General features: G+C 39.6%; 2 protein-coding genes across 9 annotated transcripts in view; one reads left to right on the top strand and one right to left on the bottom strand.

Moving 5' to 3' along the window:
* The window catches only part of ACADSB (acyl-CoA dehydrogenase short/branched chain), a 50,408-nt gene extending 49,600 nt beyond the window's left edge, over positions 1-808 (bottom strand). Inside the window, exons 1-2 of one of the 3 annotated variants that reach the window (XM_054521369.2) lie at positions 261-808; positions 29-119 (exon numbers count right to left, since the gene is read on the bottom strand). In XM_054521369.2, coding sequence (XP_054377344.2) covers positions 29-70 — 42 coding nt within the window. In that variant the 5' untranslated portion in view covers positions 71-119; positions 261-808. 3 annotated transcript variants of the gene reach the window in all.
* On the top strand, positions 274-24,377 carry IKZF5 (IKAROS family zinc finger 5). Of its 6 annotated transcripts, none has more exons than XM_009245878.4 (5): positions 274-405; positions 1,914-2,064; positions 16,510-16,688; positions 19,000-19,182; positions 20,444-24,377. In XM_009245878.4, the coding sequence occupies exons 3-5, from the start codon at positions 16,556-16,558 to the stop codon at positions 21,385-21,387; spliced, it is 1,260 nt and encodes a 419-aa protein (XP_009244153.1). In that variant the 5' UTR covers positions 274-405; positions 1,914-2,064; positions 16,510-16,555; the 3' UTR covers positions 21,388-24,377.
* Positions 24,378-24,683: the final 306 nt, after the last annotated feature.

Raw genomic sequence — 24,683 nt, 5'->3', positions numbered from 1 at the left:
CCGGGACGCCAGCCTCGAACGCACTCACCAGCCTGCTGCCGCGCAGCAACCGCACTGCCAGACCCTCCATCCTCGCCGCAAGCCTCTCCGCTCTGCGCCGCTGGGTCTCTAGTCAGCCCCTGGGAGTTACCCGAGCAAGGCCCCGCCCACTCAGTACCCGCCCCGCACACACCCCCCCTTAATCCCTGCCCCCTGCTGCCTACGGAACCCCAAGAGAGACAAACAGACCCCTCCTCGCTTTCGCCCTCCATCCTGCTCACGCGAGACTTGAGCAAAGCAGGGGGCGGGAAGGGAGTCGGAGACACAACAAAGATGGCGGCGGCGACTGCGACGGTGACGAAGACGGCGGCGGCGGCGACGGCGTTGAACAAGGCGGTGTGGTTTACTCGATGCAGTTGTCAGGAGGTAAGTAGCAGGCTGCCGGCTCGGACGGCGGCGACGCAGCGGGACAGGGCGGATAAGAAGGAGCGGCCGGAGACTGGAGCTGGGTTCGTGGTGGGCCGGCTAATCCGGACAGAGACTCAGTTTAGTGGAGGGTCGGGCGTGGTCGGTAGGCTGGCAGGTGATGGCCGGGGACCTCCTTAGCCGGAGTGCGGTGGATTGCGGCGCCTGTGGCCCCGAGAACCCTGAGGGAGCGGGGTCTCCTGCTGTCGGCGCCTTGGAGCAGGAGCTCGGAGGCTCCGGGGCGGGGACTGTTGCTTGGCTCTGACAGGTGGTTCTGCGGGAGGCGTCCCGAGGTTTGCGTCTTCACGGGGTCCCAGGGGCTGAGAGTCAGCCTGGCGCGGGTCTCCTAGGTGTTTCGAATCCTGGCGAGGATGTCGCTCCGAATCTTGGTGAGGCTGCTGCCCCGACGCCGGTCCCAGGCTGATCGTTGGGAGAAGGACGTTTAAAGCCTTCGTATTTTATCTAATGATCTTGCCCGGATTCATCTCTACTGCATGGGCACCCTTATTTTAGGAACATGTGAGATTTGAGAAAGACATTGTAAAAAATAACTATTCAGGTTCATTCGGGGTTTAGATCTTTGGATAAACTGTGGAGCGCGAGTAGCCAAGCCTAGCGCGCTCGATTACTGGATCTGAAGCTAAACAAGTTCTAGCAAACACTAACCACGTGGCCTGCTTAGAGTCCCCTTGATGTGCTGGTCAGAACCCGAAAGAGGTGTGACAAGCAGAAGAAGACATAAAGGCGTCTTAAATTGTGTGATCTGAAGAAATTCAGTTTTGAAAGAACAGAATGTATTTAAAACAACTTTTTTTTAAACGTCGGAACTAAGAATTTTAAAAATTCAATTTAATTTTGATTTATGTCGTGTTGTCACAACAGCTAGAGGTTATTATTATTGATGAGAGTTCGTTACAGTGAATTGAAATGTCTGGTGTTACTTTCCCCTAGCGGTCCAGGATGTTTCCCAGAAAACCGTAACTGTTTTGTGTTAGGATAAGAAGGATGGGATTCAGATGTGCCCTTATCGGGTGTGCATTTTTTTTGTTTTTGTATTTAAAGCCCTTTCCCATTTCCCTACTTAGGACTAATGCGTTGTTTTTATGCAACTACAGCTGTTCAGCAGTACTAAGCTTGACCGTTTTAGAAGTGTACTGTGACTAAATGAAGTTAATCTTAATTTCTTTAAACTGAAGTTTAACTTAAATTTAGACATTAAAAATCTTGCCAAAAACGAATCCACCAGTGAGAAAACGGTAGTCACACCAGTTATTCTTTGGTGATCCTATGGAGCTTTTGCTGAAGTGAAGCTACTGCTTTGTTCTTTGTTAATCTGTCAGTTCGTTTTCTTTTCAGCTAATGTAATGATAAGATTGGCGTGAGTTACTAGCTCATTCAACCTGTAGATGCTAATTAAGTTTTTATCTTAAAAGTTTTGATTTGTGGTGTGCTGTTTGTTTTTTATGCAGACCTCTGTATGGCTTTTCAATTTTAGTTGAAATTCTCTCTCCATGGCCTTTTGGAGTCCCGTGCTGTATCTCCAGAGTAAATTTCAATTACTCTACATTTCATCAATGTTGGAGTGGCAAGAAAAAGGAGGAACAGATTTGGGGTGAAAAGGTTAGATTGTATAATTTCTCTTCTGGATTTCTTTCAACGTGGTTTTACTTATGTTTTATTTTTATGTTTTGATTTCTGATTTCTCAGAGCCTCATAATTTCCTTTTTTGCCTTCAAGAGTTTTTGACAGTTCTGAAATCAGGAATTGTGTTCTAATTATTTTTGAAGGCCCATGTTACTCCATAGAAACCAATCCTTATTTGTCAACGTTGTCTGTTTATATGTGTTCTATAGCAGAGTAAATCTCAGTGACCATAATTATTAGGCTATGGAGGGTAAACACATCTATTGAACTGTAATCACTTTATGTGTATAGGCTTGCCTTACCCATAAATTATTGTGTAAGTAAGTTAGTTGCTAATACTGTATTCTTCCTTATGGTTACCCATGAGAAGTAAGACTTCTCATGAATGATAGGTGAACAAAACATATCCTGCTGTTCCCTAATCATGTTCTCAAAATTCTCCCACAGTTTATAAAAAAGATAGAAGGAAGATAGGTTAGAGAGCTTCTTCTCTGGTTGTTTCATAGTTGTGAATGCCTTCTAATTTGCATTTCAGTGCCTGTGTTTTAAATTATTAGCTACTGGTTAAGAGGTTGGGGGGGGGGGTGCACATATATACACACACATAATTGTGTGTGTGTGCTTGTATGTGTGCTTGCATTGATCAACAGCTTCCCATTTATGAGACTGAAGAAGAAATATCAGATTACTTCATACAAAATAAATCCTTTATCAGAAACCAAGGAAGATCGGAAATTAGCTTAAATTGCCTACTTGAGGTAGAGGTTTTCCTGTTCTTTGGGATATCAAAGCTTAATTCTCTGATACCTCTTTTTCCCCTACCGGCTTGCATAGCCTCTGGTTGTTTTCTAAAAGCATTAATTTTGAGCCTTGAATAATAATTTGGGGGACGCTACTGGCATGACAATACTTTAGGTATACCCTAGCCAGTTTCTATATAGATATCCACCTACACCCCATGGAATTCCATACTATATTCAACTTAACTTTAATCAGAATAATCACAGGAAGGATTTGGGAATTTTGCTATATCATAAGGAACAATCATCATAAAGTATGGGAATATTGTTCTCTTTGGTTGATATGATTAGATATCTTAGTTCAGGTTGCTATAACGAATTACCATAGACTGAGTGGTTTAAACAAACATTTATTTCTCACAGTTCTGGAGGCTGGGAAATCTTAATATCAAGGTACCAGCAGATCAGGTATTTGGGGAGGGCTTGCTTTCTGATTGTATCCTCTCATGGCAAAGAGCAGAGAGGAAGCAAGATCTCTGGATCTCTTCACAAGGCAGTAATCCCATTTAGAGGACTTCACCTTTACAACCCAATTATCTCTCAAAGGCCCCAGTCCAGATGCCATCAAATTAGGGGTTAGAATTTCAACGTATCAGCTGTTGGGGACATAAACATTCAGTCCATGACGATACCAGCAGAAAGAGTACATCTGAGTTGTAATAACACCACCCACATCTATAATAATAGTGGAGAATACTTAAGTATATATCTTGTTCAGATGACATGATATCACACATTGAAATTTTGTGTAAAGTAAGTAATTTTTTGGCTAACAAACACCAAGGTATTGAGTTCATGTCCAGTATAGGAAAGATACCACTAAAAAAATTATAGCTTGTGGATTTTCTAAAGTATATTTTGTTATGTTTGCAAAGGTTTTAAAATTTATCAATGCCTTAGAGGCATCTCTGGGTATCAGTTAATTTGTGGAGTTCCTAGATTAAACTTTGAGACCTGAGACTGATGATAATTACATCAAAGACAGGAAAATGGCTCGGATAGAAAACCTTTATTTTCTTTCTGTAAGAGGAAGTCTTTTGTAGTTGCAGAATTTTTTTTTTTCTTTTAAAAATTAGAGATGAGGTCTTGCTCTGTTGCCTGGACTGGTCTTGAACTCCTGAGCTCAGGCAGTCCTCCCACCTTAGCCTCTGAAAGTGCTGGGATTATAGTCATGAGCCAGCATGTCCAGCCTAGTTTCAGAATTGTTACTATTTTTCAGTTTATTGTGCTTAGAAATATTGACTTGAGATGTAGAAAGCTGAGTTTTGAGCCCAAGACTCTACTTCACTTTAGGCACCTTTCATTCATATATGTCTCTACTATAGACTGGGGCTTCGCAAGCACCTGTCATACCCTGTGTATATGGATATATGGGATAGAGGCCATACAGGTCGAATGGGCACAAAAATGCTTAGGGACGAAATGACACCTAATTTTTAAATCATGACAGGGTGTTTAAGGTTATAAAGCATACTAATATATTTAAAATTCTAATTTAAGAAGAGTTTTTCTTCATGTTTGCAATGTTACAATGTTCTCTATCTCATAGACATTCTTTTTTTTTTTTTTTTAAAGTTTATCATGCATTGTGGTTGAAAAGCAGCACACAATTTATGGCAGGGAACACAGTGAAGTTTATAATGTGACAATGTGATAATAGCCAAGACTGTCAAAATATGCCAGCCATCCTCTGTAATTAGGCTCATTTGTGTTCTTAAACTTGAGATGCATGTATAAAAATATCATTTTCTTCTGCTTGCTTTCTGGCAGTCTTGTGTGTTTTTACTGCACTGTCACATGTTGTACTGTAGCAGTGTTATGCTTTCTAATCAAGATTTGGTAAGGATTATCTTGCTTCCAGAAGCCTGTCAAAGTATATTCAGACATTTCCCAGGGGAAATGTATTAGTTTTCATGTGAACTGATTGGCAAGAAGTGATGCTAAGTTACAATGTAAATACTGGGATTTCTTTCTTAATTATAGCTTTTATAATTAGAACACAGACAATCTTTAGGGCTATACAGCTTTTACAAATTAAAAAAATATTTTCCCAGATCTTATTCTTGATATTCTTTTTCACTGGAGCTGACTAGCTTACACTTTCCCACCAAGAGCAAATTTAAAGGACAGATAATCAGCACAATCAACTGTAGTCACAAAACAAATAGTAACGTAATGATAAAGAAACAGAGAACTAGTTCAAGTAAACATGATAAGATGGAGAAAAAAACAACGGAAACAAATGGGTTCAAAAGCCAACAATAATCCTTAAGATTCAGAAAGTTGAGCCAGACTAAAGCAAGTGATTTAAAGAGGTGGCCTGTAAGTAAAATAAGCAGAGATCAGTTTGAGAAATTGCAAAGTGATTTGAAAAATTGCAAATTGGGATTACTTGAGACTAAGGTGGAACATGTTTGTTTCATTGTAACTAAGAAACAGATGCTCAGTATATTCTTCAACCACGTTGATGAACCCATAGAAAAAGGGGAATAACTGAATCAGGGGCAGTGAGAATTTTAAAATCCAAGTTATAACCATTTTTTCTATTTGCTACAAAAATAATTATTAGAAAAATAGCCACCATTTTCTGATAGCCTACCATATATGATACATGTCACAATATGCTTTATGTATACTTACCTATAAAACTTAAGATAGCACTGCAAGTTGGATTATGATTCCATTTTACAAAATGGGAAACTAAGGCTGAGAGAGGTCCCTGGTCATAGTCTTAAAGTTGTCCCTCGTATCTGGTAGGTACTGGTTCCAGGACCCCTGTAGATAGCAAAATTTGTGGGTGCTCCAGTCCTTTATTGAAAATGGCTTAGTATTTGCATATAACTCACAATCTCATCCTCTTGCATACTTTAAGCTCTAGATTATTTATAATACCTAATACAATGTAAATGCTATGTAAATAGTTATACTGTATTGTTTAGGGAATTATGACCCCCCCAAAAGTCTGGTGAAACCCCGTCTCTACTAAAAATACAAAAAATATCAGCCAGGTATGGTAGCGGGCACCTGTAATCCCAGCTACTCTGGAGGCTAAGGCAGGAGAATTGCTTGAACCTGGGAGGCAGAGGTTGCAGTGAGCCGAGATCGCGCCGTTGCACTCCAGCCTGGGCGACAAGAACAAAACTCTGTCTCAAAAAAAAAAAAAGAAAAAAAGAAAAAAAAAAGTCTGTACGTGTTTAATATAGATGCAACCATCCATTTTTTCCAAATAATTTTGTTTTGCAGTTGGTTGAATCAACAGATAACAGAACCTGTGGATATAGAGAGTTGACTATACTCTACTTGTCCAGAGGATAAACTTTCAGTAGCCTCAACTTCCTAGACAATTTTCTAAAAAATAGGCTTTTCTACCTGAAAAGGGGTAGTAATACTAATAATTTTTTGGTTTTTTTTTTTTTTTTTAGACGGAGTCTTTCTCCGTCTCCCAGGCTGGAGCGCAGTGGCACAATCTCGGCTTACTGCAGCCTCCACCTCCTGGGTTCAATCAATTCTTCTGCCCCCATGCCTGGCTAATTTTTTTGTATTTTTAGTAGAGACAGGGTTTCACCATGCTGGCCAGGCTGGTCTCGAACTCCTGACCTCATGATCTGCCCGCCTCAGCCTCCCAAAGTGCTGGGATTACAGGCATGAGCCACCGTGCCTGGCACTAATAATTTTTTTTTTTTTTTTGGAGACAGAATCTTGCTCTGTCGCCAGGCTGGAGTGCAGTGGTGCGATCTGGGCGCACTGAAACCTCTGCCTCCCGGGTTCAAGCGATTCTCCTGCCTCAGCCTCCCGAGAAGCAGGGATTACAGGCGCCTGCTGCTATGCCTGGCTAATTTTTTTGGTATTTTTAGTAGAGACAGGGTTTCACCATGTTGGCCAGTATGGCCTCGATCTCTTGACCTCATGATCCACCCGCCTCGGCCTCCCAAAGTGCTGGGCTTACAAGCGTGAGCCACCGCGCCCGGCCACTAATAATTTTTAAAAGCCCCTGGAACTACTGTAGCTTCTAAAAAGGGAGGAAAGGAACGATTCACAAGTATTGAATTAAGAAAAGTGATAATTTAGTTACCTGTAAGTCCTTATTTGGCTAAATGTGTTTGAAACAAAGGAGAGACTGAATGTGAAGAGAGAAGACAAGAAGTACGAAAATAAGATACATCAGTCTGAAGCCAGGAAACAGGGAAAACAAAAACAGCCCTATGTTACTGAGTGGTTGTAAAGTACAATAATTCATAATAATGGTATGTCAAATGTTGGTCTATTTCCAGTAGATTTCTAGTTAAGTCAAAGAAGTTTTGATTCTTAAAAAGTTGGTCATATTTTTGTAAATTGGAAAATCTGCTTTTGTGGAACCCCCTCATTCCTCCACCCTACAGTTCTACTATTTAAAAACTTAGGCTGAAAAGGCCCAAGAACAGCCTATTCTTGAAGAAGAAAAACAAAGCAGGGGGACTCAAATTACTGTGATAGCAAGACTTATTACGACTATCTGGTATGGCAGCAAGGACAGATAGGCTAGTGGAACAGAACAGAGAATCCAGAAGCAGAGCCACATACATGCATATAACCATTTGATTTAAAAAGGAGACATCGGAGCTTCGTAGAGAAATGCTGATCTGTTAGGTACACATTGCTGGGACAGTTGGATATCTCTTTGGAAAAAAGTATGCTTTGACTCTTATCTCACACCATACACAAAACTCAAGTCCAGATAAAAATATGAAAGGTAAAATAAAAAGCATTTAGAAGAAAGTATAGGAGAACATCTTCAAGTAAGATGTAGGCAAGGATTTCTTAACTAGGACACAAACAACTCTAAATGTAAAGGATAAAAATGGGTAAATTGTACTATATTAAGAACTTCTGTTCATCAAAAATTACCATTAAGAAAGTGAAGGCTGGGTGCAGTGGCTCACGTCTGTAATCCCAGCACTTTGGGAGGCCGAGGTGGGCGGATCATGAGGTCAGGAGATCAAGACCATCCTGGCTAACACGGTGAAACCCCATCTGTACTAAAAATACAAAAAAATTAGCCGGGCGTGGTGGCGGACACCTGTAGTCCCAGCTACTTGGGAGGCTGAGGCAGGTGGCGTGAACCTGGGAGGTGGAGCTTGCAGTGAGCCGAGATCACGGCACTGCACTCCAGCCTGGGCGACAGAGCGAGACTCCATTTCAAAAAAAAAAAAGAAGGGGGAGGAGCCAAGATGGCCGAATAGGAACAGCTCCGGTCTACAGCTCCCAGCGCGAGCGACGCAGAAGACAGGTGATTTCTGCATTTCCATCTGAGGTACCGTGTTCATCTCACTAGGGAGTGCCAGACAGTGGGCGCAGGTCAGTGGGTGAGTGCACCGTGCGCCAGCCGAAGCAGGGGCGAGGCATTGCCTCACTCGGGAAGCGCAAGGGGTCAGGGAGTTCCCCTTCCAGGGGTGACAGACGGCACCTGGAAAATCGGGCCACTCCCACCCGAATACTGTGCTTTTCCGACGGGCTTAGGAAACGGTGCCCCAGGAGAGTATAGCCCGCACCTGGCTCAGAGGGTCCTACGCCCACGGAGTCTCGCTGATTGCTAGCACAGCAGTCTGAGATCAAACAGCAAGTCGGCAGCGAGGCTGGGGGAGGGGCGCCCGCCATTGCCCAGGCTCGCTTAGGTAAACAAAGCAGCCTGGAAGCTTGAACTGGGTGGAGCCCACCACAGCTCAAGGAGGCCTGCCTGCCTCTGTAGGCTCCACCTCTGGGGGCAGGGCACAGACAAACAAAAAGACAGCAGTAACCTCTGCAGACTTAAATGTCCCTGTCTGACAGCTGTGAGGAGAGCAGTGGTTCTCCCAGCACGCAGCTGGAGATCTGAGAACGGGCTGACTGCCTCCTCAAGTGGGTCCCTGACCCCTGACCCCCGAGCAGCCTAACTGGGAGGCACCCCCCCAGCAGGGGCAGACTGACATCTCACACGGCCGGCCAGGTACTCCAACAGACCTGCAGCTGAGGGTTCTGTCTGTTAGAAGGAAAACTAACAGAAAGGACATCCACACCAAAAACCCATCTGTACATCACCATCATCAAAGACCAAAAGTAGATAAAACCACAAAGATGGGGAAAAAACAGAGCAGAAAAACTGGAAACTCTAAAAACCAGAGTACCTCTCCTCCTCCAAAGGAACGCAGTTCCTCACCAGCAACGGAACAAAGCTGGACGGAGAATGACTTTGACGAGCTGAGAGAAGAAGGCTTCAGACGATCAAATTACTCCGAGCTACGGGAGGATATTCAAACCAAAGGCAAAGAAGTTGAAAACTTTGAAAAAACTTTAGAAGAATGTATAACTAGAATAACCAATACAGAGAAGTGCCTAAAGGAGCTGATGGAGCTGAAAACCAAGGCTCGAGAACTACGTGAAGAATGCAGAAGCCTCAGGAGCCGATGCGATCAAATGGAAGAAAGGGTATCAGCCCTGGAAGATGAAATGAATGAAATGAAGCGAGAAGGGAAGTTTAGAGAAAAAAGAATAAAAAGAAACGAGCAAAGCCTCCAAGAAATGTGGGACTATGTGAAAAGACCAAATCTACGTCTGATTGGTGTACCTGAAAGTGACGGGGAGAATGGAAACAAGTTGGAAAACACTCTGCAGGATATTATCCAGGAGAACTTCCCCAATCTAGCAAGGCAGGCCAACATTCAGATTCAGGAAATACAGAGAACGCCACAAAGATACTCCTCGAGAAGAGCAACTCCAAGACACATAATTGTCAGATTCACCAAAGTTGAAATGAAGGAAAAAATGTTAAGGGCAGCCAGAGAGAAAGGTCGGGTTACCATCAAAGGGAAGCCCATCAGACTAACAGCGGATCTCTCGGCAGAAACCCTACAAGCCAGAAGAGAGTGGGGGCCAATATTCAACATTCTTAAAGAAAAGAATTTTCAACCCAGAATTTCATATCCTGCCAAACTAAGCTTCATAAGTGAAGGAGAAATAAAATACTTTACAGACAAGCAAATGCTGAGAGATTTTGTCACCACCAGGCCTGCCCTAAAAGAGCTCCTGAAGGAAGCACTAAACATGGAAAGGCACAACCGGTACCAGCCACTGCAAAATCATACTGAAATGTAAAGAACATCGAGACTAGGAAGAGACTGCATCAACTAACGAGCAAAATATCCAGCTAACATCATAATGACAGGATCAAATTCACACATAACAATATTAACTTTAAATATAAATGGACTAAATGCTCCAATTAAAAGACACAGACTGGCAAACTGGATAAAGACTCAAGACCCATCAGTGTGCTGTATTCAGGAAACCCATCTCACGTGCAGAGACACACATAGGCTCAAAATAAAAGGATGGAGGAAGATCTACCAAGCAAATGGAAAACAAAAAAAGGCAGGGGTTGCAATCCTAGTCTCTGATAAAACAGACTTTAAACCAACAAAGATCAAAAGAGACAAAGAAGGCCATTACATAATGGTAAAGGGATTAATTCAACAAGAAGAGCTAACTATCCTAAATATATATGCACCCAATACAGGAGCACCCAGATTCATAAAGCAAGTCCTGAGTGACCTACAAAGAGACTTAGACTCCCACACATTCATAATGGGAGACTTTAACACCCCACTATCAACATTAGACAGATCAACGAGACAGAAAGTCAACAAGGATACCCAGGAATTGAACTCAGCTCTGCACCAAGCGGACCTAATAGACATCTACAGAACTCTCCACCCCAAATCAACAGAATATACATTTTTTTCAGCACCACACCACACCTATTCCAAAATTGACCATATACTTGGAAGTAAAGCTCTCCTCAATAAATGTAAAAGAACAGAAATTGTAACAAACTGTCTCTCAGATCACAGTGCAATCAAGCTAGAACTCAGGATTAAGAATCTCACTCAAAACCGCTCAGCTACATGGAAACTGAACAACCTGCTCCTGAATGACTACTGGGTACATAACGAAATGAAGGCAGAAATAAAGATGTTCTTTGAAACCAACGAGAACCAAGACACAACATACCAGAATCTCTGGGATGCATTTAAAGCAGTGTGTAGAGGGAAATTTATAGCACTAAATGCCCACAAGAGAAAGCAGGAAAGATCCAAAATTGACACCCTAACATCACAATTAAAAGAACTAGAAAAGCAAGAGCAAACACATTCAAAAGCTAGCAGAAGGCAAGAAATAACTAAAATCAGAGCAGAACTGAAGGAAATAGAGACACAAAAAACCCTTCAAAAAATCAATGAATCCAGGAGCTGGTTTTTTGAAAGGATCAACAAAATTGATAGACCGCTAGCAAGATTAATAAAGAAAAAAAGAGACAAGAATCAAATAGATGCAATAAAAAATGATAAAGGGGATATCACCACCGATCCCACAGAAATACAAACTACCATCAGAGAATATTACAAACACCTCTATGCAAATAAACTAGAAAATCTAGAAGAAATGGATAAATTCCTCAACACATACACCCTCCCAAGACTAAACCAGGAAGAAGTTGAATCTCTGAATAGACCAATAACAGGAGCTGAAATTGTGGCAATAATCAATAGCTTACCAACCAAAAAAAGTCCAGGTCCAGATGGATTCACAGCCGAATTCTACCAGAGGTACAAGGAGGAGCTGGTACCATTCCTTCTGAAACTATTCCAATCAATAGAAAAAGAGGGAATCCTCCCTAACTCATTTTATGAGGCCAGCATCATCCTGATACCAAAGCCTGGCAGAGACACAACAAAAAAAGAGAATTTTAGACCAATATCCTTGATGAACATTGATGCAAAAATCCTCAATAAAATACTGGCAAACAGAATCCAGCAGCACATCAAAAAGCTTATCCACCATGATCAAGTGGGCTTCATGCCTGGGATGCAAGGCTGGTTCAATATACGCAAATCAATAAATGTAATCCAGCATATAAACAGAACGAAAGACAAAAACCACATGATTATCTCAATAGATGCAGAAAAGGCCTTTGACAAAATTCAACAACCCTTCATGCTAAAAACTCTCAATAAATTAGGAATTGATGGGACGTATCTCAAAATAATAAGAGCTATTTATGACAAACCCACAGCCAATATCATACTGAATGGGCAAAAACTGGAAGCATTCCCTTTGAAAACTGGCACAAGACAGGGATGCCCTCTCTCACCACTTCTATTCAACATAGTGTTGGAAGTTCTGGCCAGGGCAATTAGGCATGAGAAGGAAATCAAGGGTATTCAATTAGGAAAAGAGGAAGTCAAATTGTCCCTGTTTGCAGATGACATGATAGTATATCTAGAAAACCCCATTGTCTCAGCCCAAAATCTCCTTAAGCTGATAAGCAACTTCAGCAAAGTCTCAGGATACAAAATCAATGTGCAAAAATCACAAGCATTCTTATACATCAATAACAGACAAACAGAGAGCCAAATCATGAGTGAACTCCCATTCACAATTGCTTCAAAGAGAATAAAATACCTAGGAATCCAACTTACAAGGGATGTGAAAGACCTCTTCAAGGAGAACTACAAACCACTGCTCAAGGAAATAAAAGAGGATACAAACAAATGGAAGAACATTCCATGCTCATGGGTAGGAAGAATCAATATCATGAAAATGGCCATCCTTCCCAAGGTAATTTACAGATTCAATGCCATCCCCATCAAGCTACCAATGACTTTCTTCACAGAATTGGAAAAAACTACTCTAAAGTTCATATGGAACCAAAAAAGAGCCCGCATCGCCAAGTCAATCCTAAGCCAAAAGAACAAAGCTGGAGGCATCACACTACCTGACTTCAAACTATACTACAAGGCTACAGTAACCAAAACAGCATGGTACTGGTACCAAAACAGAGATATAGATCAATGGAACAGAACAGAGCCGTCAGAAATAATGCCACATATCTACAAGTATCTGATCTTTGACAAACCTGACAAAAACAAGAAATGGGGAAAGGATTCCCTATTTAATAAATGGTGCTGGGAAAACTGGCTAGCCATATGTAGAAAGCTGAAACTGGATCCCTTCCTTACACCTTATACAAAAATCAATTCAAGATGGATTAAAGACTTAAATGTTAGACCTAAAACCATAAAAACCCTAGAAGAAAACCTAGGCATTACCATTCAGGACATAGGCATGGGCAAGGACTTCATGTCTAAAACACCAAAAGCAATGGCAACAAAAGCCAAAATTGACAAATGGGATCTAATTAAACTCAAGAGCTTCTGCACAGCAAAAGAAACTACCATCAGAGTGAACAGGCAACCTACAAAATGGGAGAAAATTTTTGCAACCTACTCATCTGACAAAGGGCTAATATCCAGAATCTACAATGAACTCCAACAAATTTACAAGAAAAAAACAAACAACCCCATCAAAAAGTGGGCGAAGGACATGAACAGACACTTCTCAAAAGAAGACATTTATGCAGCCAAAAAACACATGAAAAAATGCTCACCATCACTGGCCATCAGAGAAATGCAAATCAAAACCACAATGAGATACCATCTCACACCAGTTAGAATGGCAATCATTAAAAAGTCAGGAAACAACAGGTGCTGGAGAGGATGTGGAGAAATAGGAACACTTTTACACTGTTGGTGGGACTGTAAACTAGTTCAACCCTTGTGGAAGTCAGTGTGGCGATTCCTCAGGGATCTAGAACTAGAAATTCCATTCGACCCAGCCATCCCATTACTGGGTATATACCCATAGGACTATAAATCATGCTGCTATAAAGACACTTGCACACGTATGTTTATTGCGGCATTCTTCACAATAGCAAAGACTTGGAACCAACCCAAATGTCCAACAATGATAGACTGGATTAAGAAAATGTGGCACATATACATCATGGAATACTATGCAGCCATAAAAAATGATGAGTTCACGTCCTTTGTAGGGACATGGATGAAATTGGAAATCATCATTCTCAGTAAACTATCGCAAGAACAAAAAACCAAACACCGCATATTCTCACTCATAGGTGGGAATTGAACAATGAGAACACATGGACACAGGAAGGGGAACATCACACTCTGGGGACTGTTGTGGGGTGGGGGGAGGGGGGAGGGATAGCACTGGGAGATATACCTAATGCTAGATGACGAGTTGGTGGGTGCAGCGTACCAGCATGGCACATGTATACATATGTAACTTACCTGCACATTGCGCACATGTACCATAAAACCTAAAGTATAATAATAATAATAATAATAATAATAATAAAAGAAAAAAAAAAGAATCATAAAAAAAAAAAAAAAAAAAAAAAAAAAAAGAAAAGAAAAGAAAATGAAAAGGCAACCACAGTGGGAGAAGATACTTAAGATGCACATATACTAATAAAGGACTCATTATAAAGCATTTTTCCATATTAGAAAAAGACAACACAATAGAAAAATAAGCAAAAGGTATGAGCAGACATTATACAACAGAGGGTATGTAAGTGGTTAATTAGTATATATTAAAAAGTTTACATCTTCATTAGTCATCAAGGAATGTAAATTAAAACTAATGTGATACCACCAGACACCCACCAGAACGGCTAAAACAAAAAAGGCGAAAAATGCCTAAGTATTGTCAAGGATGTGGAGCAGCAGCAGTTTTGTTTACTGCTAGTGGGAGTGTAAATTGCTATAATCACTTTGAAAACCTATTTGGCATTATCTAAAACTGAATATATGCATGCCTTTGATCCAGCAGTTTCACTCCTATACAACCAACAGAAATATGTACGTAATCAAAAAACGTGTAGTAATGTGTTCATAGAAACTTTATTCACAGCAGCCAATTACTGGAAATTACCCAAATGATCTAAAAACAGTATAAGAGATAAATTAGTTGTGGCATGGTCATGCAACAGACTCCAGCAGTAAATTTGAGCAAACTTCAGTTGCATGCAACAATATGGATGAATCTTACAATGTTGAGTGACAGAAGCCAGACAAAGGTTGATAGTGTGTGATTCCGTTTACATAAAGTTGAAGAACAGACAAAACTAATCTACAGAGTCAGAAGTCAGGATGGCTGTAACCCTTGTCAGGGCAGAGGGTCCTAGCATTGGAAGGGTACACGAGGCGGGCTTCTGGGATGCCGGCATCCTTCTGTTTCTTGATTGTGGTGCTGATTTTATGAATGTGTTCATTTTGTGACAATTCATTGAGCTCTGCTCTTATGATTTATGTGCTTTTCTATATATGTACAAGACTTCAAGAAAAAGTTAAGCATATATGCTGAAAGTGAGTAATTTTTTGATGCCTACCACTGGCTACTAAAGATGGAAGCTTTTTTAGATAGAAAATTATTCACTAAATAGTTTGAGTTTAGAAAAAGAAGATTTTATAAGGTATATTTACCAGAGAATTGTACTTATTTGCATAAAAATTGTTTTTCGTGGAAGAAAAGACCTTTTTTATCCCTGGTGCTAGACTTCATCTTATTCTTACTAGAAAACTTTTTTGGCTATTTTATTTGTGAATTTGGGCCATAAACCTATGTGAAGACCAGCTTGTGATTGCAGAACCCACAAGAGACTTTCCCTTTCTACACTACGGTCAGGGATTTTCTTTTACTTTTTTTTTTTTTTTTTTTTGCTAGTCTTGGAGTGGATAGGGTGATAGGTAGTAGAGGTGGTGATTTGGATATTTCTAGAGCAGGGGGTGGGAAGCTACGGCCTGTAGGCCAAATCTGGCTCAACGCCTGTTGTTATAAAGTCTAATTGGAACTTAGCCCCACCCATTGGTTTACATATTGTCTGTGGCTGCCTATTGTCTGTGGCTCCTTACAGTGACACAGTTGAGTAATTGCAGCAAAGATGAGCATGGCTTGCAAAGCCTAAAATATTTACTATCTGGCCCTTCATAAAAACTTTGCAACCCCTAGTTCTAGACCACTTATTTGCAGACTACTCATTCATGTGAACACTATGTCTAAGAGTCTTTTCTGGTAGTTACTAGCTGCATGCAGCTATTTCTATTTAAAATAATAAAATTAAAAACTCAGGTCATATGTATTAGCCAAATTTCAAGTGCCTCAGTAGCTATATGTGGCTAGTAGCAACTGTGTAGGAATAGCACAGATAAGAAACATGTCCATCATCCAGAAAATAGTCTCCTTCTGTCGACCAGGATGGAGTCCAGTGGTGCGATCACGGCTCACTGCAGCCTCGACCACTCAGACCCAAGCAATTATCCTACCTCAGCCTCCTGAGTAGCTGGGACTATCAGCATGTGCCACCACACCCAGCTAATTAAAAACATTTTTTTTTTGTAGGGACAAGTTCTCCCTATGTTGGTCTCCGGCCTCCTTGGTTTGTCTTCTTCATCGATAATCTCTGCTTGTGTTCTTATTTCTTTAATCTGAACTTGTTTTCTCTTTTTTTCTGCCTTTGAAATTTCTTCCCATCCTCTATGACTGTTTGAATCCATATTTATATATAATAATGAAATATATTGATTTTTTTACCATTTTGTGTATGTCTTTACTTCACCAGGAAGATTATAAGATGCTGAAAGGCAGGCACTGTGTTTTCTCTTGCTTTGTGTAGTGTCTTGCACAAAATAGTTTTTGTCATTTGTTTGCTATGTACTAGATCTCCCTAAATAGTGTAAAATTATTTCAGTTTTGTTTTCTAGGTATAACAAACTGTAAATGTTAAAAAAGCAAAGATGGGTGAAAAAAAACCAGAGCCTTTGGACTTCGTGAAAGATTTTCAGGAATACCTGACTCAGCAGACCCATCATGTGAACATGATTTCTGGATCAGTTAGTGGGGACAAAGAAGCAGAGGCTCTTCAGGGAGGTAGACTCATTTTAATAATACTAAATAATTCACTTTTTATACACGTACTATGATTGTGTGTAGCCGTTACTGTGAAGACCACTGCGCGTTAATGTGAATCATTCTGTTTTTTCTGGAAAGATACAGGGCATTTTTTCCCCTTTTTTAAACATATCAGACTTCTGCTGGAGAGTACTTAACATGGTCTGGAGATGCATTATGGTCTTGTTGGAAGGTTAGGGGCTCCAAATACCCTTCCTGTCCTCCAATTTTTATGAGCTAGCATTAGACACAAAGAACCCAAAGGGGATTGGAACATCAGCTTCACTATACAAACCATTAGGCCATCAGGAAATCTGGATTCGACCTGAGACAAAAATAGGGGTTTCAGTTTCTTCTCTCTTAAAATGAAGAAAGGGCTGACCATGTTTACCTATCCAAGAAGAGAAATGAAAATAGAGAAAGTGGTGACCTCCTTGAGCCTGCTAGAGGTAAATTTTGTCTAATTTGCTTGCCACAAAAAACTGGAATTTATTCCTAACCTAGCTCGGAGGTCAGCAAACTATAGCCTGTGGGCCCCATCTGGACTGCTGTTTTTGTATGGCCTGCAAGCTAAGAATGGTTTTTACATTTAAAGATGGTTTTAAAAGTGTCAGAAGGAGAATAATGTAATGATACATGAAAATTCTGTGACGTTCAAACTTGAGTCCACATAAATAAAATTTAATTGGAACACAGATATGCTCATTTGTTTACATATTTTCTGTAGCTGTTTTTGTTTGTTTTGCTAAAACAGCAGAGTTGAGTAGTTGTGTTAGAGACCATATGGCCCACAAAGCCTGAAGTATTTACTATTTCATGCCTATAGAAAAAGTTTGCTGACCCCTAACCAAGATAGTCTGGGTAGGGCCTTATAATGCAGGGACTGGCAACAGGGACCAGGCATCACCCGGGAGCTTGTTAGAAATACAAAACACCAGACACCACCCCAGATCTACTGGATTATAATCTGTGTTTTAATAAGATCCCCCAAGTAATTCATATACACATTAAAATGTGATAGTGACTGGCTTGGGAAAGCAGTGGGAGAGAGGAAGACACTGAGCCTTGTCCCTCGAATGCAGTGTAGCCCTCTTGGATATTGGTCTTGTCTCAACCAGCAGAATCACTTCTCCTAGTGAGGAGTGAGGAACCGGTGAAGCAGGGGGCTTGAATTGTGCATGCCAGCGCTGTTACCTCCTGAAATGGAGTAGACCTTTTCCCATGAAGCTGTAGGAATGGAAATTTCCCTCCTAACGCGCAGATTTCCAAACAGGATTCAAGAGACCAGGGTTGGAGTCCCAGCCATTTGCCGATTTTCCTGATTATGAGCATCAGGTCTCTTCAATTTCTTTCTACAAAAAAGTAGTCAGATTAGATTAAAAGCAAACAGCCAAACATCTTTTATCTCTGAGATTCTTAAAACCTTAACCTTCAGAGGCATCAGGGATGATACTTTCCTTTATGGGCTTAATTAGAATTTTAAGATCCTAAATGGAACAGAGATCTAGAACGTACGTATAAACACTGGGATGTGGAAAACTTATTCGCTGCTTCAGACTAAAATAAATAGAGTTAGGGTTTTGGAGATTCTTTGACTGCCAGTTACAGTTTTAGAAATAGCGAGGGTGCTAAACACCTGTGTGTAACTGTGCCATCACTCTCCAGTGAATCTCTTTATTCCCCTCCCTCCTCACCTGTTCACTTCTTCAAAAACATGTTAAGGACCAGTACAATGTGTGTGTGAGTAATTTTGTTTTCTTTGTTTTTGAGACAGTCTTGCTCTGTCGCCCAGGCTGGAGTACAGTGGCGCAGTCTTGGCTCACTGCAACCTCTGCCTCCTGGATTCCAGCAATTCTCATGCCTCAGCCTCCTGAGTAGCTGGGACTACAGGTGCGCACCGCCATGCCCAGCTAATTTTTGTATTTTTTTTTTTTTTTTTTAGTAGAGACAGGGTTTTGCCATGTTGGCTAGGCTGGTCTCTAACTCCTGGCCTCAAGCTATCCCCCCACCTCTGCCTCCCAAAGTTCTGGGATTACAGATATGAGCCACTGCACTGGCCTTGTGTAAATAATTTGAGATCCCCAATAAAAGGTTCTCAGAATATAATACAGAATGTATTACTGCTTTTGTATAAAATTAGCCTCAGTTCAGAAAGTCTGTTATAAAACGGACTTAACTTTTGTGGGAAGTGAACTGTCAATTTATAAGATTTTTCAACCACTTAAAACTGAAATGCTAAATTGAGTTGATTCTGAGATGCATAATTTCTTTTGCGGTACTTTGTTTATAGCTGGAACAGATGGTGATCAGAATGGACTTGATCACCCATCTGTTGAAGTTTCCTTGGATGAAAACTCAGGAATGTTAGTAGACGGGTTTGAAAGGACCTTTGATGGGAAGCTCAAGTGTCGGTACTGCAACTATGCCAGCAAAGGAACAGCCCGGCTTATTGAACACATCAGAATCCACACAGGTAATGGAAAGACAACTGGAAAAAGCATTTCTGTGAGGGCAGGAGAGGGGCCAAGGGGGGCAGGTTGGTTTGTCATAGAAATAGTTTTAATATTCAAAAATGAAGGTTTATGTAAAGTTCGAATAAATGGGAAAGTTACTCCATTTTTCAAAGCAACAACATACAAACAGGTCAGAAGTGATGCCCTTTGTAGATCCTCTCCTTCCTTAGCCGTGTTTCCCTCTTGATCCAAATAGTCTCTCAACATCTGTCTGCCTCTCAGATTGGGAAGGAATAATGCTAAAGCACTGCGATGTGATAAAATGTTTTAATCTTTATCCTATTACGTTTCAGTTGCCTAAAAGGGGAAAAGTTTCAGAAAGTATACAGTTGCAGATGGTACTGCTAATCCCAGATCTCACTTTAGCTGTCCCTTCTGAGAAACTTTCCCAACTACTTCTGCCCCCTACCCAAGACCAGGTCAGACGTCCTTCCTGTGTGCTTCATGCATCCTGTGCTCATTCATCAGATCATTGTAGCCTGAGAGCCTCTTGAGGACAGGGCAATTGTGACAAGACCATCTTTGTACCCCCAGAGCCTAGGAGGGCATGTGACACATACTTACTAGATGAATGACTCTAAATCTCATATTCCAAATGTTTATTTCACATAATTGGGCAGTCTTCAGTTAACAACATTAACTATAGTTGTTCCTTCTGGCAGCTGAAGAGTAGGAAGATGGAGGAGAAGCACTAGCAATTTTGAAGGGATGCTTTGCATAACTCAGACTAGCAAGCCCATTTCAATTCTGAGCTATTTCATATAAGGACTTTAAAAAAAGCTTTTTTTGTATTTTTTTTCTGTGAGGAAAGGGTATGCATATGTGTGTATGTGTGTGAATATGAATGTATATAAATGTATACATGAACATATAACTCAGACGTACTTTTGATAAACTCATTTTTATGTAAGACTATTACTAGAATATTTCAATTGTACTGTTTCTTCTCTCTAAATGCATTCGAAGCCATAACAGTTTTTATACTGTATTGACTAATACAACATCAATGCATATTTCAAGTTGTTGCTGATGAGTTCTTAAGCTTTATTTCAGTTTGTGTGTTTATTTACAAATTTTAACAATCTCGTATGCTATGCAAATATGACTTTCTGAAAGCATTTTCTTTTTGATCAATTTCCAATTGTCCAATGAATGGACAAGCAAAACTTTCCATAAATGAACTACTCTTGTAGTTTCTCCATCATTTTTCTTTTGAAACAGGTGAAAAACCTCATCGATGTCATCTTTGTCCATTTGCATCTGCTTATGAGCGTCATCTGGAAGCCCATATGCGTTCTCATACTGGAGAGAAACCATACAAATGTGAATTATGTTCCTTCCGCTGCAGTGATCGAAGTAACTTGTCCCATCATCGAAGGCGCAAGCATAAAATGGTACCAATTAAAGGTACTAGGTCTTCCTTAAGCAGCAAGAAAATGTGGGGGGTTTTACAGAAGAAAACAAGCAATCTGGGCTATAGCAGAAGAGCACTAATCAACTTGAGTCCACCTTCCATGGTGGTTCAGAAACCAGACTACCTTAACGATTTTACCCACGAAATCCCAAATATCCAGACTGACTCCTATGAAAGTATGGCAAAAACCACACCAACTGGTGGCCTTCCAAGGGACCCCCAAGAACTCATGGTTGATAACCCTTTGAATCAGCTCTCAACTCTAGCAGGGCAGTTGTCCAGTCTGCCACCTGAAAACCAAAACCCTGCATCCCCTGATGTAGTTCCCTGCCCTGATGAAAAGCCTTTCATGATTCAGCAGCCCTCTACCCAAGCAGTAGTTTCTGCTGTATCAGCAAGTATTCCTCAGAGCTCGTCTCCCACAAGCCCAGAACCTCGGCCATCCCATAGTCAAAGGAACTATAGTCCAGTGGCAGGTCCAAGCAGTGAGCCAAGTGCCCACACGAGCACTCCCAGCATAGGAAACAGCCAGCCAAGCACCCCAGCCCCAGCCCTGCCGGTCCAGGACCCTCAGCTTCTGCACCACTGCCAGCACTGTGATATGTACTTCGCAGACAACATCCTTTACACTATTCATATGGGATGTCATGGGTATGAAAATCCTTTTCAGTGTAATATATGTGGATGCAAATGTAAAAACAAGTATGATTTTGCCTGTCATTTTGCAAGAGGGCAACATAACCAACATTGATTGAAAATAGTCATATTTTACTTAGTTTTGCTGTTTTTGTGGTTTGGTTTTTTTTTTTGTTTTGGTCATCCCTAATAAAGTGTCTGCTAATTCAAGGCTTATACATTATATTTATAGAATATAAATTTGACAGTGGAATAAAATTTCCCCTTTTTTTTTCATAAAAATCTGGTCAGGGTCATTTATATATTAGAACAGTTAGACACATTGGAGTCTCTTTTTTCCTTTCCTTTCGACAATGGGGAATTGGAGTGCAGTCATAATCTTACAAGATGTTCATTTGAATTTCTTACATTTATGGTCCATAAAAACTTCAGGGCTTATCCATACTTTTGATGTTTCAATATGCATTGAACTGGATGTTATTTCTGCCATATTTCAAAATGGTAGAATAAATTACTTTCTTTTACAGAATTTATTACTACTCATTTCAGTGTTTAGTACAGAAATTGCCTTAAAAATTGCTATTAATTGAAATATCATTTAGTTCACATTTCTTAAGTTGAATCACTAGTTTCATTTCAACTGATAATAGTAAAGCTATTTCAGTTTAGTAAAATTTTCTTTTTTCCACAAGGGGAAATGTAAAACAGTTAGGACTTGAAATTGAAAATTCTTTTAATATTTAAAATAACTTGTTTATTCAATGTCTAAACACATGTCAGTTTTCCACTGGATTTTTATTTTATTTTCACAGGTAAATACACTAGAGTGCTAGATGCCTTTTTCCCCTCTCAGTTTGACTTTCATTTAAATCCTTCATTCTGATATCATTACTGTTAGGTGAGGTGGATAACTATAATGAGAATCTCTTATTCTTCCTATTCCTTTGATGACCAAAGAGGTAAAGTGAAGTCATCCTTATTATTAAAATGCAGCCTCCAAACAAATTTCTCAAGATTCCTTTTCCTTCCTTCTATCCATTTATTGCCCATAATTTCCAAGAAAAGGTGGGTATGGAAACACATGAAAGAATGTGATAGTGAAGTCATATTTACAAAAATGAGAACATGTCCAAAATGGATTCTTGTCTCCTCTTCAGAATTAGCCATTTAAAATATTTTCTGTGACTTCAAATTGTAATTCTTATTTGCAGTTTTACCAGTCTTCATGTACAGTGACAAAACTGTGTAGAAACTAAATCATCACTTTAGTAAGAAAGGATAAAAAGGTGTGGAAATGAATATAAAATGCATCTAAACATGACATTTAATTTTTTTTATAAAAATAAGTCTTACTAAATATACAGTAATTCATTTTGAATAGGAGGCTATTGTTTTTATATTGTGTAATAACTCACGTACTCTGAAGACAGCTTGGTCAAACAATAAAATATATTGTTACTAACGTGGTTTCTTTTCTGTGTATTTTGCAAAAATTCTATTTTTAATTTTGTTCATATGTTGAATGTGCTCCTAATTGGCATCTTAAAGAGAATATTAAGCATCTATTAACCAAAAAAGATCTCTAATAGTAAAGGAAAGGGAAATATTGGTGGCATGTACCCACAAAACCCCCAAGTGCCAAGTTAATGGAATCTCTGCTTTCCCTTTCAGATGCTAGAAAGCCACTGTAATGAGTTCTTGCGGTTTAGCATCCAGTCTAAGCTACTGCATTGTTTAAAGAGCAGCATCAAGGACAGTTTCTCCAAACTGGAACTCTCTTCTTTGTTAAATCTTGTACTTTAAAATTCTACAGTTCTGTTACATTGTTGCTTAAATCACGGACTGCTCAGATCCATTTTACTGCAGTAGTTTCCAAGTGTATAACTTGGCTTTAGTATTTATCAGTTGCCAGAAAGAAACAGGTTGTCATTTGGAAGCTTTTTTGTGGTTATTTTTTCCCATTTTTATTTTTCAAATAAAAGCAGTACCCCAAAATAGAAAATGAAAATTTTCATGAAACAAAGAGAACTCCCTTGTTAAAACCAGCTTATTAACTCTGTATTCTCAGTCAAATGCATTTTTTTCTAACAACTGAACATGGATGTTGTGAAGGTGCATTTTAATTTAAACATGGAAAAGATTTTTTTCATAATTACCTACTAGAATGTAAAATTATAATTTTGCTATGACTTAAAGAGCACAGTTGATATCCCAAAGGTGTTGATGCTTAGAAGCTACAGTTATTCTAAATGCACTAAAATTTTTGAGGCAAATCTACCTTAGAGGCTTTTTTGGTATGGTATTTTTAAAAATATTTAGATTTTATTTAAATTTCCTGTGAGTTATTCTGTATTTGAAAAGATGTTCATGTCTTCCCCTCTGTGTTGAATATTTCTCTCATTTGATTTTTAATCAAATATTTTATAGAAATGAGTTGTTGGGAAGAGTTTAACATGCACTATTTATAGTACTTTGCCGTTAACAGGCAATGTTCTGAAACTAAATTTATTTTTGTTCAGTGAACATAAGTTTAGATTTTTAAAGTTGGTAGATAATTTATCTCCACTAATATTTTTTTAAGAAACTGTGAAGAGATTGACTGGGAATAATTTTATTTCAGATTTTACTAATGTAGTATGTAGCTACAACTTCTTGAAATTCAAGTTAAGGCTAGACATTTACTTTGAAAAAATTCCACTGGGTGTTTCCAGGGCTATTTCATTTTAGAAATAAGTGTGTGCCATTCTTCTGCAAAAACTGGACAAGGATTCAATACTACAAAAAATAGAGATAAAATCCTCATTTCAAGTTCTACAAAATATTTATCAAATGAATGTTAATTTTTTTTTTAATTCCCTGCTAAAGACGTTTTCATTAGTCTTAGAGGGTATATGCTTTCTAGAACTTGTTTTTGTTAACATGTGCTTTGATGTAAAGAACATATTTTGTATGCAAAACATAACTTGCATTATGGTTGTACAATACACTATATTGTTTAGGGATTCCAGAAAGCAGTTTAATGCAGAAATAACTATATCTAGTATGCAGTTCATATTGTGAATGAAGCTTTGCTTTTGTAATAAATAAATAAGACTTTCTAATGAACTTGGTTTTTCTTTTTTGGAAAATAAGATCAAATTAGTGTTTTAGTAATTTTCTGCTAGTAAAATGTTAAGTTAATGACAGAAATAGATTTTATGGCTACACTGCTTTGAATTTCTAAAATACCTTACCTGAGAAGATTTATTGCGAGTTAAAAAACAAAACGGCTCCATACATCCGCAACTTGTCCCCCTCCTAGTTTCTTCTCTTTATTCAAGATCCATTTAACTTGACTCCTGTCCCCCAAGCCCTACCCTAAGTGCCCTGGCACATGAGGAAGGCTGCCTCTGTGCCTAATTATCCACGTCA

Source organism: Pongo abelii, chromosome 8, assembly GCF_028885655.2.
Source record: "Pongo abelii isolate AG06213 chromosome 8, NHGRI_mPonAbe1-v2.0_pri, whole genome shotgun sequence".
Classification (NCBI taxonomy): Eukaryota; Metazoa; Chordata; class Mammalia; order Primates; family Hominidae; genus Pongo; species Pongo abelii.
The sequence above is the reverse complement of the archived record's forward strand: the minus strand, read 5'-3'. Positions and strand labels throughout refer to the sequence as shown.